Source organism: Mus caroli, unplaced genomic scaffold (genome assembly GCF_978045245.1).
Source record: "Mus caroli unplaced genomic scaffold, Mus_caroli_1 scaffold_15, whole genome shotgun sequence".
NCBI classification, from domain to species: domain Eukaryota; kingdom Metazoa; phylum Chordata; class Mammalia; order Rodentia; family Muridae; genus Mus; species Mus caroli.
The window spans coordinates 39,974,723-39,997,228 of NW_028227270.1; the positions used below are offsets into that span (position 1 = coordinate 39,974,723).

Consider the following 22,506-nt stretch of genomic DNA (forward strand, 5'->3'; position numbering starts at 1 on the left):
TTAAAATTCTGTTTTTAATTTAAAAAATATGTTTGTGTATATGAAACCATTGGTAATACAAATCCTCAAAGGAGGATGGTGTTTAGCACAGTATTTTGTAATATCTTTTTTTTTTTTTAAATTAAAGGAATTATCTGATTTCACAGAAAGACTGTGTACCAAACAGCCATTGAGTCTCAGAGGTAGTAGGCTGTGATGGGGTCTCTAGGCTAGGCTCGGTGAATGTGGGTTTTCTATACTGGGCTCTCTGAGCATAGGCTTAAAAGTACTACATCACCACTTTCACTCTGTACTGAAACAAGTCCAGAGGCAGGCATCTGTGTCTTCATAACTGTGGACATCACCGTGCTGGTCCATGAGAAAGGATACAGCAGCATGAGGACCACTGATGGGACTGAAAATAAAAGGAAAGACGTCACAGTTTTAAAGGTGTGGCTAATCATGGTTCTTTAAAAACACGAATTCCTCTAGGAGCCATCAATGTCACATATGCTACTGTTCCTGGAATAGTAAGTCTGAAAAACAACACAGAAGGCAACCTAGCAGAGCCAGAGTCTGACTTCGTCCCTGTGCTGGGCTTTCTGGTTTTAGAGGAAGGGGAAACAACAGCAGCTATCAGTATCACTGTCCTCGAGGTAAACGCTTATGTTATTCCACGATCTTATATTCAACCCAAATGATCACACAGAGAGCAGAAGTTGATAGACTAATTTACATATAATATAAACTGTAAAATGTACTTAGAGATTTCTAACAACTTTGCATTTAAAAGTAGCAGTTTTCACGGTGACTACGATTATATACTTTTTGCTTGTCTCTGTATTAAATACTATTATCTTTAATATTTGTAAACTTTCTTCAAAACTTGAAAACTCTATGATGTTTAGAGATTTTAAGAGTCTATTTGGTTCGTCTCCTCTGCTGGTGGCGTTAGATCAGGTTATGGCTTCCCCTGATTATTTTTTCTTTAACTTCTAACCACCCGGGAGTTTCCATTTGGTTTAGATCTGCCAGCCTGCTGTTGTGTTTTTATTATAGAAACATTGAGTGAGAGATAATTTCCTTAGGACAGTTTTCTATAAAGTCGCTCTGGCCTAAGAGGTTCCATTTTAATTCCATTTTAATGCCCAAGGATTCACCAGACCCACAGGTTCATGTAGATCATGGTTTTTTTGGGTGAGATTAGTTAAATTAGGGACTGGAAACTCTCTAAGGGCTGATAGTAGAAAACAAAGTTTTGGTCCAGCTTAATGCAACCAGCAGTGATTGACATTGCTCCTTAAATGAGTTTTTGCACCATGAAATGTTGTGTTTGGGGAGTTTGTGGTTCCACTATGTAAATATACTTCTGGGAGGCCCTGGAAAGAATACTGTGAACAGAAAGTATAAAGACAGTGGGGCATATAGAAGTGGTGCGAATGACTATATACTTGAAATACATTTCTGTTATTTGGTATTTGCTGGTTCAATTGTATGGCTTTTATTCAGAGGCTTCTCAGCTTTACAAGATTATTAAATATTTAAGCTATATGCCCTGTGAGGTTATTATTTCCACTGCATTGTGGACCATTGCAACATGAGAACTCCAGATTCAATAACGAAAGGTGCTATCATGTCATTGTGTAACAGGACCTGACAAAATGTCTACACAACCATGGTAAATGCCTGATCTGTTAATGTTATGAATTACACACTAGTAAATACAGTACACTACACACACGTACACATAAACACACATGCACTATATTACACAGACATACACATACCTATACTATTCTACACACACATACATGTCACTACAGACACATACACTCATCACAGGCACACACACACACACACAAATACAGGCACACACACATATTATATACACATGCATGACACTACATACACAGAAACACACACATATACATGCACTATACTGCACGCTCATATACACACACACATACACGACACACACATACATGACACTACAGACACATACACACAACGCAGGCACACACACATGCACACAGCTTACTTTCTAGTTAAGTGAGCTTTGAGAGTACAATGTATGCCCCCCCCCCCCAGTCTACTTTTGTAAGCGTGGGTTTTCTATGCACTGCTTTTTCTGTTTTGTTGTTTTCAAGGCTTGTCCTTTGAGCAGTGCTAGATTAGAACACAGCAGGCCTGACATGCAGAAGCAAGCCACTGTGGGCTGTGAGAAGGGAGGGTTGTTGTTCATCTTTGCCCAGATACTCTTGCCTGTATAGAGAGTACACAGTACAATTTTAAACTTCTACTTGTCTCACATAGAAACATGTCTCAGGTAAGGTGAAAAGCATGTTGGTATGTGTGTACTGATACTTTAGGCATATATATATATATATATATATACACACACACACATATACATATATATGTATATATACATACATATACACATGCACATATGCACATACTACACACACACACACACAATGTGTAAACTTTGTAAGTATTCACAACCTGTAGTGACTCCTGACCCAGGTTTTACTACTACTGTGTTAGGGTACCTTCTTTGTTTGCATTGTTAATTGTGGAACTACTGATTAATAATAATTACTACCATGTTCAAAGGATTTTTTTTTTTGAAGCTGGATAGCCCTCATACACTATTGTTAATTATTACCAGCAAACCATGCCCTTGTGGTCACTATTTATCCAAAACAAACATGGTAGAGTTGAGGCTTTGGGCTATAAGTGGCTCACCTTAAACTCCCACGGGTTATTCTTAGTTTTCTTGTTCTCCTTTCCAAACAGTAGGTATCAGGGAAATTGAGCATTTTTTGCATATGTTATATTTGAAATAATTAGATTTATATACTTATATAGTTGGTTTACTTATAAACTGTCCTTAAAAATGTTACAATTTTGAGGTGCTTTCATAGTGTTCACCTAATAAATTCCACATATAAGTTTGACACTGATATATATATATATATATATTTCTTAATTGTAATAATTTTACTCCTTGTTTATGTTTTCCACTGTGTTTTTACTGTTTGTGTATATGCATTTGTAATATAACTTAAAGAACAGTGTATGAGGAATAATTTCTTTAAGCATAATTAAAGCCTTTTTATGATTTTAATTTTTGCAGGATGATATACCAGAGCTAAAAGAATATTTCTTGGTGAATTTAACTCATGTTGATCTCATTATGGCTCCTCTGACTTCATCTCCTCCAAGACTAGGTATGGGACTCTCCTTTATGAACCTTTTGCCTAACCGTGAGAGTGAGAGGATGTCATGGTTTAAATCAGAGTGAGTTGTTATGGGAACGTAACACTGCCCCTTGTTTTGTTTGCTAATTTCAGCCATGAGTGAGGATGTGATGGGCATTTAGACTTATTCTAGTTAGAGACTATCATTGTAAGCGGGGTAAGGCAATAATTACTCTGGTGCTTTTAAAATTCTACAACTATGTTATAGCCAGATATGCAACCTGCAAGGGGGTATTACTTTTTTCGAATGTATCTTTCCTTCATTTTCTTTTAAAATGTAACTAGCTATCTTCATAAGTCAACAGTTTTCTTTTAAGTTTAATATTTATTTTGTGGATTCAGTGCTTGCTTCTATTCTGACCTTTGATCTTTTTCTTTTCATGCTTTTAGAAAACTTAATTCATTACAGACTGAAAGGTAAAACTTGAACTTGGTAGAAACTTAATTAGACCCTTCAATAGATATAGTCGAAGTATTGCTGGAAAGTGTGTGAGGCATGCCAAGTTGGAGTGAGTAGCATGTAGATCAGCCAGTCCCGCTGTTCTGTCCGTGGGCTGCAGGGCTGCGGGATGGAGGGGTGTTAGTCCATTGTCTGCAGGATGGAGGGGTGTTTGTTAGTCCATTGTCTGCAGGATGGAGGGGTGTTAGTCCATTGTCTGCAGGATGGAGGGGTGTTTGTTAGTCCATTGTCTGCAGGATGGAGGGGTGTTAGTCCATTGTCTGCAGGATGGAGGGGTGTTAGTCCATTGTCTGCAGGATGGAGGGAGTTAGTCCTTTTTCTGTAGGATGGAGGGAGTTAGTCCATTGTCTGTAGGATGGACGGGTGTTAGTCCGTGGAGTGCCAGTTCCAACGGAGCTCTTTCTGCCCTGGTCTTCTACCTTGAATTGTTGTATGTATTAGTTTTGTCATTTCTTACATTCCTCCATTTTACATACGAGACAGTGCGAACCATGAGAAGCTTAGGAATATGCCCCGAATTTCAACCAGAACATGAAAGAGCTGGATTCTTTTAAAAAAAAAAAACTAAAAGTTTAATTTTAATTACCTATGATTTCACTATTATTTCAAAAGTATTTTTTGTTTATTTTTGAGATTGTAATTTAGTTAAAACATTTCTCCCTTTTTCTCTCTCCAAACCCTGCCATATCTATTTCCTTCTCTCCTTCAAATTCATGGCTTCTTTTTTCATTAATTGTTATTGTATGAATACACACACACACACACACAGATATTCAAAAATAAGACCTGTGGGGTCCATACAGTGTTACTTGTATCTATGTTTTAGTAGTGTACTGTGATTTCTAGACTGTTTGGCCAGAAGCCTGTAGTCCGTTGGGTACAAATCCTGGTTTTATACTGCCTCCTGAACGGTGTTATCCACTTCAATCTAAAGAGAATTGGCTTTCTTATTCCTTTCCTCACTAAATAGCTATGATAATTGTCCTTAACTAAAGAATAAAGTATGGAAACACACACACACACACATACACACACACTCAAGCACACCAGGAAGAGAAGTAATGTTTCAGTATAGAAGAGCAGCTAAATTGTAGCATACTGACATAATGCATCCAGATCAGACCACTCTTTCTTTCTGCTTTATCAAACTCATTCCCTAGTTCGTATTAACACTCCCCTCTGGGTCATTCTTTCCATGTGTGTTTCTCTTTCCACTTTGTTTCTGTTTCTTGTCCCTCCTGTTTCCCCAACAATACCATTTTCTCCCATCCCGAAATAGAACAGAGATGTAAATATTGTTTAATTTATTTAAAGTGAAGCGATAACATCTGTAACATATTGTCACACTGTTCTTAGTTGAGGAGTTATACACCAAGAACTCTTGGTAATAAAAAATATTTCTCTTCTAGTGTTACCAGTATTGTTTTTATTTTCTTAAATGTATTTTCACTGTGTATAATACCTACACATGAAAATGTATATAACACAGTCTTCAAATTCCTTGGCAGACAGTAGTTTTCAATATAGTTTAATGAATTTTATATTACATTATATTCAACCTATCTCTGTTTTGTCAGATTCAGAAGGCTTGACGGCACAGATTATCATAGATGCCAATGATGGTGCCCAAGGTGTGATTGAATGGCAGCGTAGCAGGTAAGCCCAAGATGTATATATTCCTTCCTTAGTTTCACATTCTTCACAATTACCATACAGAAGTTATGAGAGAAAACCAAGTGTATTCTGTTACTCCAGATTTGAAGTGAATGAAACCGATGGCGTTGTAACACTGGTAGCACAGAGGAGCAGAGCAGCCCTTGGCCAGGTGTCATTGTTTATGTATGCCCAGAACCTAGAGGCTCAGGCGGGACTGGATTACATGTGCACTCCACAGGTAGGGAAATCACCTCTGATGCCTATTTGCAACCACTGTTCATTGAAAATCAGAGTGATGTAGGTATTTTCTGGAAAATTAATCTCAATAACTACTGTGTAAGATACTCCATAGGGAGACCGGGAGGAAGATTTCTATTTTGTATAATTTTTCTGCTGCCATAGGTGCTTGAATTAAGTTTTAATTCTATTCTATATATCACCCCAAATTTACTATTTTTGAAGTATTTAATTCTGAAGAATGCTACATAATGTTTAAAAATGTTAATTATTAGACTCTCCCAGAATGTTTCCTATGCTTCTGGAAAAAAAAAATGTAGTCTATTTTTTTTGACTCAATTTACGGACATATCTGAAGCCCTTGAAATACTTTTTAAAAATTTTCATGTCTTCATCCCATTTATTATGTAACCAAATGTTTGCTTTCTTCCTCTCAGTAGTTTACTTGAAATTCTTTCAATTTAAGTTTTAACAAAGGGAGAGCATGTAAAAGTTAGCATTCCCTGCAGCTAGAGCTTCAGGAGATTACAAGAAGCAAGACAAAGGTTGTAGGAGCCCACGTGGGGTCCTCTGAAAGAGCAGCAAATATGAGCTAACTGCTGAGCCTCTCCAGCCACTAGAATAGCTTATTCTCGCCATTGTCACATGTGCTTTCTGAATGTCTGATGAACACTCGCAGTGAATTTACGTATTTGAACTTTTCATTTATCTTTTTTTGACCAGATTCTTCACTTTACTGATGGAGAAAGGTTTAAGCATGTGGACGTCATGATTCTGGATGATGACATTCCAGAAGGAGACGAAAGATTTCAGTTGCTATTAACAAATCCTTCTCCTGGACTAGAGCTGGGGAAAAATACCATAGGTAGTTATCTTTCCTTTCACAGTCTCCTTTTTTCCATCCTGGTTCACTAGGGTAGCCTCGTATGTGAAGTCCCCTAATCTCAGCATTTATAAGTTCTCATGTCAGTGGGAAGGAGTCCAGCCTCTGTGTGTGTGTGTGTGTGTGATGTTCTCAATTATTGAGGTTTTATTCAATGTGTAAATGTCTCTCTGTCAGAAGTAGCTTTCTGATGTGGTTTTGTGCTATCAATGACAAAAATGATGGAGATAGTTCTAGTGCTGGGTCAGTGCTATGAAGTCTGTGCCAAGAATTGGGGTACTCTGCCTCAGATATATTGAAAGAACTTTAATTCTCTAGTTGGAATGGTTTGACATTGTTTCTAACAGTGCAGTTTCACTGTGGGCTAGGTATTATAATATCTGCTTCACAATGACAGCAATAATGGCAGAGAGAGCCTCATGGATGTATCAGATTCTGAATAAGAAAACACATTTACTTCTAGAAGTTGTTATAAGTTTTCATTATTTGAAAATGTCATACACATTTGTAATGAAATATGATTATATCCATCCACAATTCACCCTTCCAACTCTCCTTACACCCACCTCCTTCAACATGTCCCCTCCTAACGTCAAGTCTCTTTTTTGTTTTCCTTCCTCCTCCTTTGTTTTTGTAGATTATGTTACTGTAAATTAGTGTTATTGTATATTATCCTGTTGGAATGCAGAGTTTCAATTCCTTTGGGGAAGTACAGTGAACTTTATTGATGGTATGTGAGAATGTAGGGGTCTTACAATCCTCCACTCCTTGGGTATCTGGGATGGATATTCTGAGGGGAGATACTTAGTGTGTTGCAGCTAAATTGAGGCTGAAACTTTCCAGTTGCTGAAGGCCTCTTTTTCCTTCCTTGTTTTTGTTGGTGTGGATGGTCCAGGGCTGCAGACTCCTTGGAGACTTGTCTTAGTTAGGGTTTTACTGCTGTCAAGAGGCACCTTGACCAAGGCAACTCTTGGCCAACATTTTATTCTTTTTTTTTTTTTTCCCTTCGAGACAGGGTTTCTCTGTGTAGCCCTGGCTGTCCTGGAACTCACTTTGTAGACCAGGCTGGCCTTGAATTCAGAAATCCGCCTCCCTCTGCCTCCCAAGTGCTGGGATTAAAGGCGTGCACCACCACTGCCCAGCTTTTGGTCAACATTTAGTTGGGGCTGACTTACAGGTTCAGAGATTCAGTCTATACTCATCAAGGCAGGAGCATGGCAGGGTCCAGGCTGTCATGGTATGAGAGGAGGTCAGAGTTCTACATCTTTCTTCCACAGGAAGCCAGGAACAGACTGTCCTCAGGCAGCTACGAGAATGATCCCAAAGCCCACCCCCTCAGTGACACAATGCCTCCAACAAGGTCACACCTACTTCAATAAGGCCACATCTCCTAATAGTGCTACTCCCTTAGCCAAGCATATTCAATCCACCACAAGGCTATATTGATCATGGGGTCTACCATCAGGTAGTGGATCCAAATTCATTGTCTTAGCTGTAAGTGAGCTTGGCAGAGTGTTCATTGAGGGCAAATCTACCATCATCAAGGGTAGAGAACCAAGTGTCTCTGTTAAGGTTATAGGAGTCAACCTGATTCTCAGTGTAACCCAGGATGACCAATGGAGACCCTGTGGCATCTCTAAAGTCACTTCATTGATGTCCTTATATCAGGCAGCTTTCTCTATATTCACAACATACACACTGAGGGTAGGACCTGGGAGGGTCATTCCAGTGAATGTCCCATTTAGCTCAGGGATGACCTTGCCTACATCCTAGTGGAAGCTGGATGGTATTCTGAGAATCCTCCCAGCCACCATGATACTGCAGTTTTCCTGCGTACCATCCACAAACATGCACAGTAAGCAGAGGACAGAGATGGTGCTTTGGCTCCAGTGTCCAAGCATGCCCCAGACATCTCCATAGTGGTAAAGATACTAATAGATTCCACTACATAATCAGTACAGAATCACCCTATTTGATAAGAGATGGTCTTAAGTGACAAAATTTTCCAGTACTCAGCCTTGACTGTGGAACTTAGTTTGGTGTAATCATCCTGGAACATGCAGACCGTGTGGTTGAGGTCAACGATGAGGTCATTAATGGCAATGGTATACACTTTGCTAGATTTTGAGGTAGTCTTATTGACCAGACACCCTGAATGCAAAATTCATTTACCCTGGCCTCTACCATCACATCTCAGCGATGAGGCTGGCGCTGCCTGGGAACATGCAGCTGCTGCTCTAGAGCCAGGATGAGCAGATAGGCTCAGTGATTGGACATTTTAGAAGTAATCTTCTGAGCTTGTTCCTACGTTTTAAGTTAATTACGTTATCTTTTATTATATACTGTTCTAAAATTATCAGTATTATTTTTATTTTTAAAATTCTATTTGCTTTTTCTCCCAATAAACATATTTTTACTATATTTTTCTGAAATTTGTGTAATTTTGATTTATGTGTGGTTATTTTAACATAGGAGGAAATTATTTATTGATAATGATAATATGTGAGAAAAGAACGTAAATTTATTTTATTCTAAAATGTAAAGCCACTGCCCTAAATTTTAAAGATGTACCTTTATTGGCTCCTGATTTTCAATATAAAGTTTATTTTTATCTATCTGTCCTAGTTTGGTTTTTTGCTTCTGAGATAAACACCATGACTAAAGCACACTAGGGGTAGGCGGGACAGGATTTACGTCAATGTAGAGCTGACACTTGTGACTGTCGTGAAGAACTCAGGAAGAATGGTGGTTATGACCTTGCTCTCTGTGGCTTTGATTGGCTTGCTTTTTAATATAAGCCAAGAGTGCCGTGCATTCCCACAGTAGTCATTGTTGAAATGAGTTCCTCACAGGCTTGCATACTTTCTCAGGTATTGGTTGATATAATTCAGAGAGGTGGGGGGAAGGAGAGAGAAAGAAAGGGAAGAAGGGAGAGAGACTACTGTTCAAATGTGAACTACTTAGAGGGATGTAAGAGTGCATCAAAGGGGAGACAAGGTCACCACAATCAACATTCTGTGTTCATTTTCTTATATTTTCACATCAATTTCTGTGTCAATTGAACAACTATTTTGAACAAGATCCTTTCAATGCGCCGGATGTGGTGGCACACGCCTTTAATCCCAGCACTTGGAAGGCAGAGGCAGGCGGATTTCTGAGTTCGAGGCCAGCCTGTTCTACAAAGTGAGTGCCAGGACAGCCAGGGCTACAGAGAGAAACCCCGTCTCGAAAAACAAAAACAAAAATAAAACAAACAAAAGAAGATCCTTTCAATGGTATATTTTCAATCAATGACAGCTGATACATAAAGATGTGATGATGCTTAAGTCTATATGTCTGGGCTGGCAAGATGGCTCAGCAGGTAAAGGTGTTTGCCTGATGATCTGAGTTTGATCCCTGGGATTTACATGAAGGGTTTCCACATTTTGTCCTCTGACTTCCACATACAAACACACTGTGACATGGGCTTTCTCTACAAATAAATGAATACATAGATGATTGTAAGAATAACGAAGATTTTGAAGCTGACTTCCTGGCTTGTACCACAGTTCTGTTTCCTTCCAGCTTTGTAACTTCTATAAAGTACCTGTGTATAATCTGATACAAGGTGGGGATAGTGGTGAGAACTAAGTTAATACAGGTTACAAGGTCAGAGGTCAGCATCGTTAGGATTTGTAACATTCATTCTTCAGTTGCTGCTTGGATGTTCTTGTTTTAACAGCTTTGATTACTGTCCTTGCCAATGACGATGGCCCTGGAGTTCTGTCCTTTAACAACAGCGGGCACATCTTCCTCAGGGAACCGACATCTCTCTACGTGCAGGAGAGTGTAGCAGTGTTAGTCATTGTTCGGGAGCCTGCCCAAGGTCTGTTTGGAACAGTGGCAGTTCAGTTTGTTGTGACAGAAGTCAACTCTTCAACTGAATCAAAGGACCTGTCTCCTTCCAAAGGCTTTATTGTTCTAGAGGAAGGTGTTCGGTCCAAGGTATAGTATGAGTCTTTAATACCTTTATTAAGAACACAAGATTACTTTTAGTATTTAAAGATTTTCCCTCAGAAGTATGCCCTTGGTTCTCAAAGAAACAAAGCAAAAATCTTCTTAAAGGAGAGAAACAATGGCACTCGAGTGTGTGGTAAGCATTTCAGAGTTATGAAGTGTACACAGATGGCAGCTGGGGAAATTGCCTGTTAATATGCTAAAGAAATATGCAAGAATTAGAATTTGTAGTTTGCATGGTTTATTTAAAATCAGGGACTGGAGAGATGGCTTAGCAGTTAAGAGCAATGTCTGCTCGTCCAGAGATCCTGAGTTCAATTCCCAGCAACCACATGATGGCTCACAACCATCTGTATTGGGATCTGATGCCCTCTGCTGGTATGCAGGTGTACATGCAGATAGATCACTCATGCATAAAGTAAAAAAATCATTTAAATGGTATTTTTCCTGCTTATTGTCTGTAAGAATATAAGCCAAAAGCAACCTTCATGCTTGTCCTTTCACTCTTGCCTGCCATATTTCAGATGGACAGACAGATGAACAGTAGTTTAGAGGAGACAATGTTGGATTTGAAATCAGTTATGAATGCAGTCTACTAAAAAATAAAATAAAACAAAACTTGCCTTCCAACCTTGCTTTTATCTCTAAGAACTTTTTGAAATTGGTACCCAATTTTATTAAAAATTTCTGTTTTAGGTATATATATATATATATATATATATATATATATATATATGAGTGTTTGACCATATATGTGTTTGTGTACCACATGTGTGTCTGGGGTCTTGAGTTCTTTGGAAATGGAGTTACAGATAGTTGTGAGCTGCCATATGGGTACTAAACTGAACTCAGCACCCCTATGGGTAGGAATTGAATCCAGGTCCTCTGGAAGAGAAGCCAGTGTTCCTAACCACTTGAGCCATCTTGCCACCCCCTCAGCTTTATTTTTGTGATACAGTTAAACATCTTTGGTTACATTCTCCTATGCTTTTTACAGCCAAATACAGTACCGAACTAGTATATTTACAGTGATTTAACATTGGAGGTCACATAATAATTGATGAAGTCTGTTTTCTGCAGTGTAGGTTAGAGCCAGGGCCTTGGGAAAGCTCGCAAGCTCCCTGCAGCTCACCTACATCTCAGTCCTCAGATGTGTGCAAACTTTAGCATGCTTTCCAAGGTCAACATTTTTACATTCTTGAAAATCGAAACCTTTAATTGATTTGCTTAGAGACCCACCCCAATTTTGAAATGATATAAAAGCTTAAAGCATAAGTGTTTTGTGAATTTGCTATTATTTTATTCTTTTTTGTGTTAAAATTCATTTTATTTTGGCTTTCCTTGAACTTTTTTTATATTCTTAAGATCTTTGATATGTTCACTAAAAAAATTAATTGTTAGAACAAATTAAATAAATTTTGAACTAACCTAACTGCCTCCCACACTTTAATTTTAAAAATGTAAGTTGTAAGGTATACAGTCCCTAAGGATATAGGGACACATATGACTACCCTGCGGAGGAAGATGTCTAAATAACTGCCTTGAGCAGCGCCTCTTTTTGACCTTTGCCCTTTCCAGAGAAAGCAGCTTTCCAACTTTTAAGATCCAGGACTATCTTGCTCTGTATAGACAAGGTTGTTCAGCAGTTAATCGTTTCTGTTGATCCCTTTCCCTTGGCCTGTTAGGAGCACATGCTCGCACCTGTCAGTAGCTTGTTCATTTCCCGTTACTGTGCTGCATTCCATTGCTGAGGCCACAGACTTTTTATGCTGTTGCTGGCCAGCATTTGTACTGGTTCTAGTCTGTACCCACTCTGCCTGTCATTACTTCTAGCCAGTCATTTCCAGACTACACTAGGTTAAGAAAATTATGTAGCCAGGATAGGACAAAAATGTTACAGAAATCAGCACATGAATTTAACCTGGTAATCAGTGTTTTTTTGAGAACTTTAAAAAAGAGTTCTAGCTGGGTAGTGGAGGCACACACCTTTAATCCTATCACTTGGGAGGCAGAGGGCAGGTGGATTTTTGAGTTTTAGGCCAGCCTGGTCTACAAAGTGAGTTCCAGGATAGCCAGGGCTATATAGAGAAACTCTGTCTCAAACAACAACAACAAAAGTGTTTTATTTTAAAATTAAGCATGTGGATTGGTCTGTATGTGTCTGCTCAAATGAATGAGCCCATGTAGGCCAGAAGAGAACATCCTATCTCCTAAGACTAGGGTTACAGGTCCCTGTTGGCTGTCTGGTATATACTCGTTCGGACTAAGTTTGGATTCTCTAGGGTAGCAGCAGGAACTCTTAACTGAGGAGCCATCTCTCCATCCCCAATCAGGGTTATTTTTTAAATGCTGTCAACTGTTACTTTTCAGACACTCTTGGGTAGTAGAATACAGTTTTGCAAATCCCTGAGGTAGGAACTTGAAACAATTGTAGTCACTACATGATGGGAATCAAATATAAATCAATAGAAGTCATATTTCAAAACATGTTATGCAAATGTATAGTAAATTTCTCCAAATGTGTCTTTCCCAAAAGACCATATTCTATTAACTTTATTCTTTTGTTGTATTTCAGGCCCTGCGCATCTCTGCCATATTAGACACGGAACCAGAAATGGAGGAGCATTTCGTCTGCACCCTGCTTAATCCAACTGGAGGTGCTAGACTAGGGGTCCAAGTTCAAACCTTGATAACAATTTTGCAAAACCAGGCTCCTTTGGGACTATTCAGTATCTCTGCTGTTGAAAATAGGTATGGGTTATTTATAAAGCATTGACATTTTGAATCAAAATATGTACTGAACTGAGAAGATGTAGATAGAAATTAATATCTGGTTATTTTAGTATATCTGAGAGCTGACAAATACTTATATTTTATTTCTTAGAATAATTAAGGCATCTAATATTATTAATAGGCTAAATCTTTTCTACTTCACCTATTTCTGAGTTTTGTATGGAGAGAGCTTAGATTGGTAATATTGTTTGATATATATTGTAAAGTGACAGATATTTAATCATTGTTATGATAATGTTATTGGAGTGTTACATTTGTATTTTTTATTTAAAAAATTCTCCATAATTGAATACATTTGAATACTAGAGTCTAGTCCTCCACTGCATAAAATTTGTGGGTTTCATTGGAATGGACAGGTTTACAAGTATATCAAATAATATGCTGGCAGTGTAATGTGTATTTTAAATATTTAGAAATTATTCTCTTCTGCTCTCCAAAATCCATTTGTTTTTCTTTTAGTGCCACTTCTATAGACGTTGAAGAATCCCACAGGAGTGTGTACCTCAATGTGTCGCGTACGAATGGCCTTGACCTGACTGCGAGTGTGCAGTGGGAGACAGTATCTGAAACAGCTTTTGGCATGAGTACGTTTACCTTTCTCTCCATACATGGCGTATTACCAACAGACCAGGTACTTGGTTCTGTTATTGGATCCATGGTATTTACTGTGCATTATTCATGCACTAGACTTGGAACTCAGCTCACATGCATTTAGGCATTCCCATAAATAACTATAAGAAATAAAAAAATTTGCATTGCAAATGATAATAATGCTTTAGGGGAAATTGGAAGTAGTAAAATGTAAGTAAGGGCTGAAGAGATGGCTCTACAGTTATGAGTAACTGAATTCTCTTCTGGAGGACCTGAATTCTATTTTACCACCCAAGTCAGGAGGCTCACAATTGCCTGGAACTTTAGATCATGAGCTCTGACATGACCTCTTCTGGCCTCTGCAGGCACTCAGACACATGGCACATATTCAATCACACACATACACACACACACACACACACACACACACACACACACCATTAAAAAATACAAGGTGGGTATTTCTAAGGAGAGTCAGTGATTGCATGAAGACTGATGAATAGGTATTGGATGCGAAGCACTGGGCTGGAGAAAGCTGGAGACAGCAGGGAATGGCTGTCAAGGCTGCAGACTTGAGTCATTAACTGGTATATAAGATAAAATATAGAATGGACAGTGAACAGAGAAGTAAGAGAGAATATTTACCTTGAGTAGTTAGGTAAGGCCAGATCATTAAAGAACTTGAAAAACATCCCTTGGATGCCATACTCATCCTAGCTTTAAGGAAAATCCTCTCAGTGGTTTAGGTACACGTAAGAATGGTGCGGCATGACCATATTTATACTTTATAGGCACTGTTCAGAATCTCATATAAAGAATTGTTTGTGTAGAAGAGAGAAGAAGATGCAGCGGATGAACAAGGAGGCAGCAGGCTACGCAGCTCAGACCCAGGGTTGGATTGTCTGTGACAATGAGTGAGAGGCGTGGAAAACTCCATGTTGCTAGCTTAAACAGTTGAGGGGAAGTTCAAGCCACCATCTAAGAGGGAAATTATCAAAGAAGTATGATTTGAGGAACGAGAGTGGACTAAGTGTGGTTTAGAACTGCTAGTGTCTATTCTCCTTTACATACAAAATGGACATACCCACACTCTCGTGAGCGCCTGTGCACACACACACACACACACACACACACACACACACACACACACATCCTCTTCCTCCTCATTACCATCATTATCTTTCTAACACACCCACTAGCTTCACTCTTTAATGCCAAATGAGATAAGGTTCAGATGCAACTATATACACATAAATATTTATTTTATTATTTCAGGGGGCATGGATGTTGTCTTTTCCATATTTCAAAGCTTTTTTGACAAGACAGCACTGGACTGGTGTTTCTTTACTGCTGAAGGCTCAGTTTACGGCATAATGTTAAGAAAATCCTCATTGGTTGTTTATCGATGGCAAGGGACTTTTGTTCCCGTTGAGGTAAGCATCCATGTTTGCTTTGTGGTGCACAAAATAAAATGTATGTGAAAACTTTGATGCAACATGAGTTACTAATGTCATTTCTGTTTCCTAGGACTTAAAGGTAGAAAGTCCTAAAACTTGTGAGGCCTTTAATATTGGCGTTTCCCCATATCTGGTGATTACTCATGGGGAAAGACATGGAGAAAAGCCTTCCATTAACAGTGTGTACAGGCTCACTGCTGGATTCAGACTAGTCCTGGTAAAAAACATTCTTCCTCTTTCTGTAGATTCTGTACTTAAGTGCAATTCAGATTTGTAAGAGTAATCAAAATGGAAGATGCTGTATGTTCTGTGTGAAAGAACTTTTTGGCAATTTGATATACATTGTAGCAAGTATCTCAATTGAAGGAGATTTTTTTTTTGTCTCCAGCTGATATTTAGGAATGCATAGTCTACAAATTAAATACAGTTTTGAATGGTAAGCCAGGTCTAATGCATGCTATTGTGGACTTGAAGCTGCTTCGGTCATTAGTGACCTTCACTGACTTATCCCCTCTCTTTTGCAGATACAGACAATCATTATTTCAGGAAGTTGTCAAGTAAGGCATTTCACCTCAGACAGTCAAGACTATTTCATCATTGCAAGTCAAAGAAATGATTCTGAATTAACCCAGGTGTGATTCGCTTAAAGTGAAAAATCTCCTCCCTTCTACAACACACTAATTAAAATTTGTTCCTATTTATAGGATTTATAAAATGCCATAATTTCTTGGTGGTGGTGTGGAACGATATTGCTTGGACACAGTTTTTGAAGACTAGGGTTAAAACATTAGATTTTTCTTCAGGAGAGAGCGCCAATCTAATAATAGCACAAGCATCTGATTAGGGGCTAATCGAGTTGGAAAGCACTATGGAGAAAAATCCCAGCTCAACAGATGGGATCAGTGAAAAGTCACGGCTACCATTGCCAAGCAGGCACTCGGTGCCGCAGCCCACACTTCACACTTCTCTGGCACACTCCATCTTGTGATCTTATTTGATGTTTGTCTCTCAGGCTTCCATGCTTCTTACTTCTTCATGTTCAGCTAATGGCTCTCTTGGTAAAAAAAAAAAAAAAAAAAAAAAAAAAAAAAAAGAATCTTCCTTTTTCTGTATATTCTTAAGTGCAACTCAGATTTGTAAGATTAATCAAAATAGAAGATGATGTATGTTCTATGCTATCTTCCAGAAGGAATGAAATCTTCCAGAAGGAGGCTTACTACTTTTACAACACTTGAAACCCAGTCTTACTCCCACCTGCCATCACTGTGGGGCCCTGTCTATGGAAGCCTTTCCTCTCACAATGACACCTTTCTTGCCTTCATAGACTGGCTATTCCATCCGCGCTAGTGGTTATTACAGTGAGCACCGTGTTCAAGCACTGCCCAGCTTAAAAAGAGAGCCTCTCCTTCCTGATTCTCTCTCTCTCTCTCTCTCTCTCTCTCTGATATGAGGAAATCGCTCCTCACTTGGTCTGAGTTCCATCATCAACTTGACAGACTAAGGCTAATCTTTGGATGTGACAATGACGATTATTTAGATCAGGATACTTGAGGGGTGAGACCAATCTTCATTCCACCTGTACCATTCTGTAGGCTGCTGAAAGTGGACTGAGCATTCATCTCCCTGTCCCCAGGCAGTAAATACATGCTGCCCAGCTGCCCTGGTTCCCACTGCTGTACATTCCCCACTGTGATGGACTGTATCCTGGAACTGTGAACCAAATAAACTGTTCATGCAGGTGCTCTTGTCAGAATCCTTTATCATAAAACAAGAAACATAGTTAATGCTACTTTTCACGGGGTTGTCCGGTCTGCTGGGATTGGTGTATCCTCACTGTGATTGTGTATGGTGGTCAGCATGGCCTCAGACTTGAAACATCTTTTCTCTTGCACAGATCAATGTTCTCCATCTGCCTATTTTACCCTTATCAGTCACCATCTTCCCTGCCCTCTCCTCCCCTCTATGCCTCCCTCTCCTATTCTCTCTCTCTCTCTCTCTCTCTCTCTCTCTCTTTTCTGCTTCCCCCTCTTCCTGTCCATCCTTCCCAGACACTACTGTCATTTCCCACTTCCTTTCTAAACTGAGTTGTCCAGGAGCTTTTTAGAATTCAGTTTTAATTTATACTTTTCTTTCTCTGTACTTGCTCTGGGTAATTTCATAAGTCTGGTTTGACATACAAGCTGTAGGCCAGTGTCTTCCAAATCACACCTGAAGCCTTTCCTCTGTATTCTAGACATCTGTGACTATTTCTTTCCATATCCACTCACATATACTTTCAGCATGTAATAGATAATAACTTGGCCTGAACTTAAATTTTCTCCATGTGACTGGACCCATTGTTGTTTTAACATCAGGAAATAGCACCCCTGTAAAGTAGAATTATTCAAGAAGAATTATGGGATAGCTAGCTTCTGCTCAATTATCCTTTTATATTCGTTTATATCTGGTTATTATTAAGTACTTTTTTTGAATATTTCAATACTATTTGGAATACAGTCTCATCTGTCTACTTCTTAGCTTCCACTAAGGCATTTCCCCACCATTTCCCACTGAGTCAGTCACTTAGAATACCATCACAGCCTATCTCTAGAATCTTCTCACCTCTGTAGACCCGTTCTCTGTTGAGTGTCTGCAATTACCTTTTAAAACAACATTACTTTGTGTTATTCCTCATTTTAAAGCTGCTCAGCAACTTCCAATTACTTACTAAATTTCAAAGTTTTATATAGACTTTTTGATAGACTGTGTCTTTAATACAGACTGTCCATCTTTAATGTCTGTATGTTATATAGCATTACCATCTTTTTCTCATTTTTCTAGGTCACTGCTGCAGCATGCCTGTTGCCTTGATAGAATCATTTTTACTCATATTGTACTGTCTCAGAGATTCACATCTGAACTGTCATGCCTTCGCCCCAAGGAAAGGGACAGCTTTACCTTACCTTTTTCCAGTCCCACATTCCCTTCACGTTGTTTCAGGCTGAAGTACTCTTTGCCTAGAACAAGACAGGCGTTCTGTCTTTGGAGCCAGCATGTCTAACTTGACTTCCTCAGGACATCCATATTCTGTGCTCTATCATCTTAACTGTCATGCTCAGGACTGACTCAGTGCACAGTCTTTTTACTTATTGATAGCTTAATTATCTCATCTTGATAATTGATGGGGCCTTGAACGTATTCATTTCCCCAAACTTAATGCTTGGTTGGAAGTCCAAACTTTACCTCAGCACTACAATGCTTTATAAAAGTGAAAAGGTTGTAGGGCAAGCCAGGTAAATTATGAACTTCCTTCTAAGGTTAACTCTGTGGATGTTTACCCTGAAGCCCTACATGCCTTGCTACCATGGGGACAGAAAATCAGACCGTTGTCCTCAGGTGAAGATGTCTCTCTGTTCTGTTGTTTGAGGTGCTATTGAAGATGTGGAGGCATCAAGGATTTTATTTTTATAGTCGGTTCAATTCTTTTCAATTTTTGGTTTTCTGCTTTGTTTACCTCTCCATATATTTTATACTGATTTCTTCTCAAATAACTTCTCTTTTATTTATCACAAACACACACAGGCATAGGGAAGAGAGGAAGAGGCAAAAGGAGAGGGGGAAGGAGAGAGAGAGAGGAGAGAGGAGAAAAGAGAGAGGAGAGAGGAGAGAATGAGAAAAACATCAATTTTATTACTTTAATATTCCCACACCACCCTCACTCAGCTAACCAGCAGGCTGCAGGAGTGGAGGTGTATGACGCTGCTGCACTGTCACAGATGCCGAATTCCTGGTCATAAGGAGCTTGTGTTTGGACTTTCCCTACAGGTCTTCAGATGGAATGGAAACAACTTTGCCTGGCATCAGACACTGCCTGTCCGAGGTGTGCTGGGCATGGCCTTGTTCAGCAGAGGCGGCTCTGTCTTCTTAGCCATTTCTCAGGCTAACATCAGACAAACCTCCCTTTTATTTACATGGTCTGGTACTCAGTTTATTAACTTTCAAGAACTGTCCATCAGTGGGATAACACAAGTTGAGGCTTTGTCCTCAGGCGATGATGTTTATTTATGTTTTGCCAAAAATACCTTTCTAGGTGAGTGGATGAAGTAAGGTGCGTACAGTTGCTACCCAAACCACCCAGCATTTTACGTTTGCAATCTTGTGCTGGACTGAACCAGTTTAAACTTATATTCCTATAAAATGAGCAGTAGATAGGTGATGTGAAAATGTGTATAAAGATTTTATAGTCAATTTCCCTCTGCTCCTGCAGCTTCTGGAATAGGCAATCTTGTAGGACTGTACTTGGGCTGTCATGAGAAATTTATAAAATAATGCCTAGTGACTTTTGATAAAACTGATTCAAGATATAATCTGCATAAGAATATACTTTCTTCCGGTTATTTCAGTGTCAATGATGAAATGCCAACAATCATCAACAAGGAAACAATTTATTCTTTTTTTTTAACAAAAATTCTTATTTTATTTATATTGGTCTTTTGCCTGGATATAAGTCTGTATGATGGTGTCAGACACCTGAAATTACAGACAGCTGTAAGCTACCATGTGGGTGCTGGGAATTGAATCTAGATCCTTTGGAAAAACAGCAAGTACTCTTAGCTACTGAGCCTTCTCTCCAGCCAAGAAACAGTTTATTATAAGTCTTCCTTGTGTGTAGCTTGGTGTGTGTGTGTGTGTGTGATGTTACAGAATATGTCTCCTCATGTGTATTAGTGTGTGTGTGGTTCCTGTTATAAAAACAGAAACTGATTGCTGTGTACCCCACCAAGCTGAGTTGTTAAGATCGATGTTTTCCGTGGGAAGTTTCCTTGAATTTAATATTTTCCTATAGTTCTGCTGTGCAGTGTTGTCATCTTCTTTGTTCAGCTTGTTGCTTTTCGTTTCTTAAGCAGGAAATCAGAATGCAATTGACATTTTTGTCTGGGAGATGGGGCATTCATCGTTGAGGTATTTCCAATCCCTGGACTTTGCTGCTGTTAACAGAATCCGTTCCTTCACACCAGCTTCTGGCATAGGTAAGGGCATTTCAACTGCTAGCCAGTCTTCAATGCACTATGGGGAGTTAGACTGATTCTGGTCTCATTGAGTTTAGATAGAATGGTAAGTCCTCAGAGACTGGGTGTTTTAGTAGGACTCTCACATCAGAACTGTGCAATAATAGTCCATCCAGAAATCTAAGAGCTTCAAGAAAATTGATACTTTCTGATTTATTAATTTGACTTTGTGTGTTTTATTTCATATGTTTAGCCTGCATGCTAGTATATGTCCTATGTGTGTGTTTGTTGCCCATGGAGGTCATACAAGGGCATTCCCTCCTGGCTCAGTTAGGGTGTCTGTTGCTGTGACAAAGCACCAAGAGAAAGCAGCTTGAGCAGGGAAGGGTTTATTTCACCTTATAACTCCAGCTCATACTCTATCACCTAGGGAAGGGAAGGGAGAAACTCAAGGCGGAAACCTAGAGGCAATGTGTATGTAGCATGCATGTGCAGGCATGTGTGTGTGTACCTGTGTGTCTGTGTGTGTGTGTGTGTGCAAACTGAGTGAAGGTGTGTGCTGTGCTGCTCTGTTACTCTTCTTGAGAAGGAGTCTTGGAGCTCAGCTGCCACTCAACAAGCCCCAGACATCCATCTGTGCTTCCTACAGTGCTTGGAGTCCAGGACTGCAGGTGGGTATGCAGTCCTGCCTGGCTCTTTTAAGTGAGTGCTGAGGTCAGAGTTCAGGAAGTCATTTCTGCAGCAAGCATCCCTACCCCTTGAGTCATCTGTAGCCTCTTAAAATGTTTCTTTAAAAAAAAAATTACTCTAAATAGCATTTCTGAGAAGGATGGTGCTCTTATTTTATGTCTGGGTTATTAGATAATTTCTAGGTCACCTTTAATTTGTTTGTTTTTCTAGATATATTTAAGTATGACTGACATAGAAGCACTATATATCCTTAATACCTATGGTGTGATGCTTTGAAGCACATGTAAATAATTGTTTCATTAAGCTACACAGCCCATCACTTTTTTGTATGTAGTGGAAACTCAAGATTTATTCTCCTGATATATTCAGATTTTTCAACTCATTGTTGGTTGTACAGTCCCCCCCCCCCCATACAATGAGCTCTCCAGAACTTATCCACAACTGATAAGTTCTTTAATCCGTCTCCTTCCAGTTCCTGCATTGTAGGCCTGTGGCAACCACCATTGCAGGGTTTTTCATTTAAAGATTTGTTTACTTATTTGTTTGTGCATGTGTGTACATGTGCATGTGCACCTGTGGGCAAGCCTGTGCCCCAGTTGCGTGTGGAGGTAAGAGCAGAGCTTTGCAGTGAGCTCCCCGTTAGGGACATGGAGTCTATGGGCAGAGCGTGGTATGGCAGGCTCCTGTTACGAAGGCTCCATCCCCTTGGCCCCATTGTAGGTTCTTTTTACAAGCGTTCATGTTTTTTCAGTTTCTCAGGCTGGTTGAATATCCTTAACATGAACATTTGAAGTCTGAAAGGATGTCACAACTGAAATATTATACCCACAATGCCTTGTTTTAAGGGTAAAATTAATACAAAATTCATGTGAGATTACCCTTGGTAATACTATAAGATGGAAAGTGACTTTTATGTTGTGGCTGTTGTTTTCTTACTTTGAGACAGGTTCTCTCTGCATAGCCCTGGCTGTGTTAAAACTCACTTTGCAGAGCAGGTTGGCCTCAAACTCACAAAGTTCTGCCTGCCTCTGACTCTGGAAATAAAGGTGGTGACACCATTCTTGTGAATTATGATTATAATTGTGTCTAATTCTCAGCACATTTTGACCATATATATAACTATTCCAAAAATCTGAAAATCTCTGAAATCTGAAATATTCTCGTCCTTCACTCTTCATATAAAGGATCTTAGTCTGTGGAAGAGAACTGCAGCGTTCTCTTTCAGAATCTGGATTCTCTTGTCTGGTCTGTTACAATATAGCCAGTCATGTGAAACCCAGGAAACTTGATGATACAGGAGGAGTGAACTTCACAAATAACTTCTCTGTAATACAGTTCGGACCTCACACATTATCTAAGAGTCTCGGGACTCTTGGCATGAACATTTCTGAGGTAGAGAAATCCTGAAAGGCATTTCAGAGGCACTTGATGCTCAGAGCCCCTCTTTAATAATGTCATCTTGCTTTGGTGCAAGAAACATGAAGGAAATGTGTTGCAGCTGTCTAGACCAGCT

The 22,506-nt window shown here is 39.3% G+C and overlaps 1 protein-coding gene across 1 annotated transcript in view; it reads left to right on the forward strand.

Moving 5' to 3' along the window:
* Positions 1–22,506, forward strand: part of Adgrv1 (adhesion G protein-coupled receptor V1) — a 504,170-nt gene that overhangs the window by 93,745 nt on the left and 387,919 nt on the right. Inside the window, exons 40-52 of the mRNA XM_085830825.1 lie at positions 472–635; positions 3,119–3,212; positions 5,280–5,358; positions 5,458–5,596; positions 6,319–6,460; positions 10,200–10,462; positions 13,050–13,225; positions 13,727–13,851; positions 15,134–15,291; positions 15,386–15,532; positions 15,840–15,947; positions 19,120–19,384; positions 20,202–20,324. Coding sequence (XP_085686951.1) covers positions 472–635; positions 3,119–3,212; positions 5,280–5,358; positions 5,458–5,596; positions 6,319–6,460; positions 10,200–10,462; positions 13,050–13,225; positions 13,727–13,851; positions 15,134–15,291; positions 15,386–15,532; positions 15,840–15,947; positions 19,120–19,384; positions 20,202–20,324 — 1,983 coding nt within the window. The remainder of the gene's footprint in view (positions 1–471; positions 636–3,118; positions 3,213–5,279; positions 5,359–5,457; positions 5,597–6,318; positions 6,461–10,199; positions 10,463–13,049; positions 13,226–13,726; positions 13,852–15,133; positions 15,292–15,385; positions 15,533–15,839; positions 15,948–19,119; positions 19,385–20,201; positions 20,325–22,506) is intronic.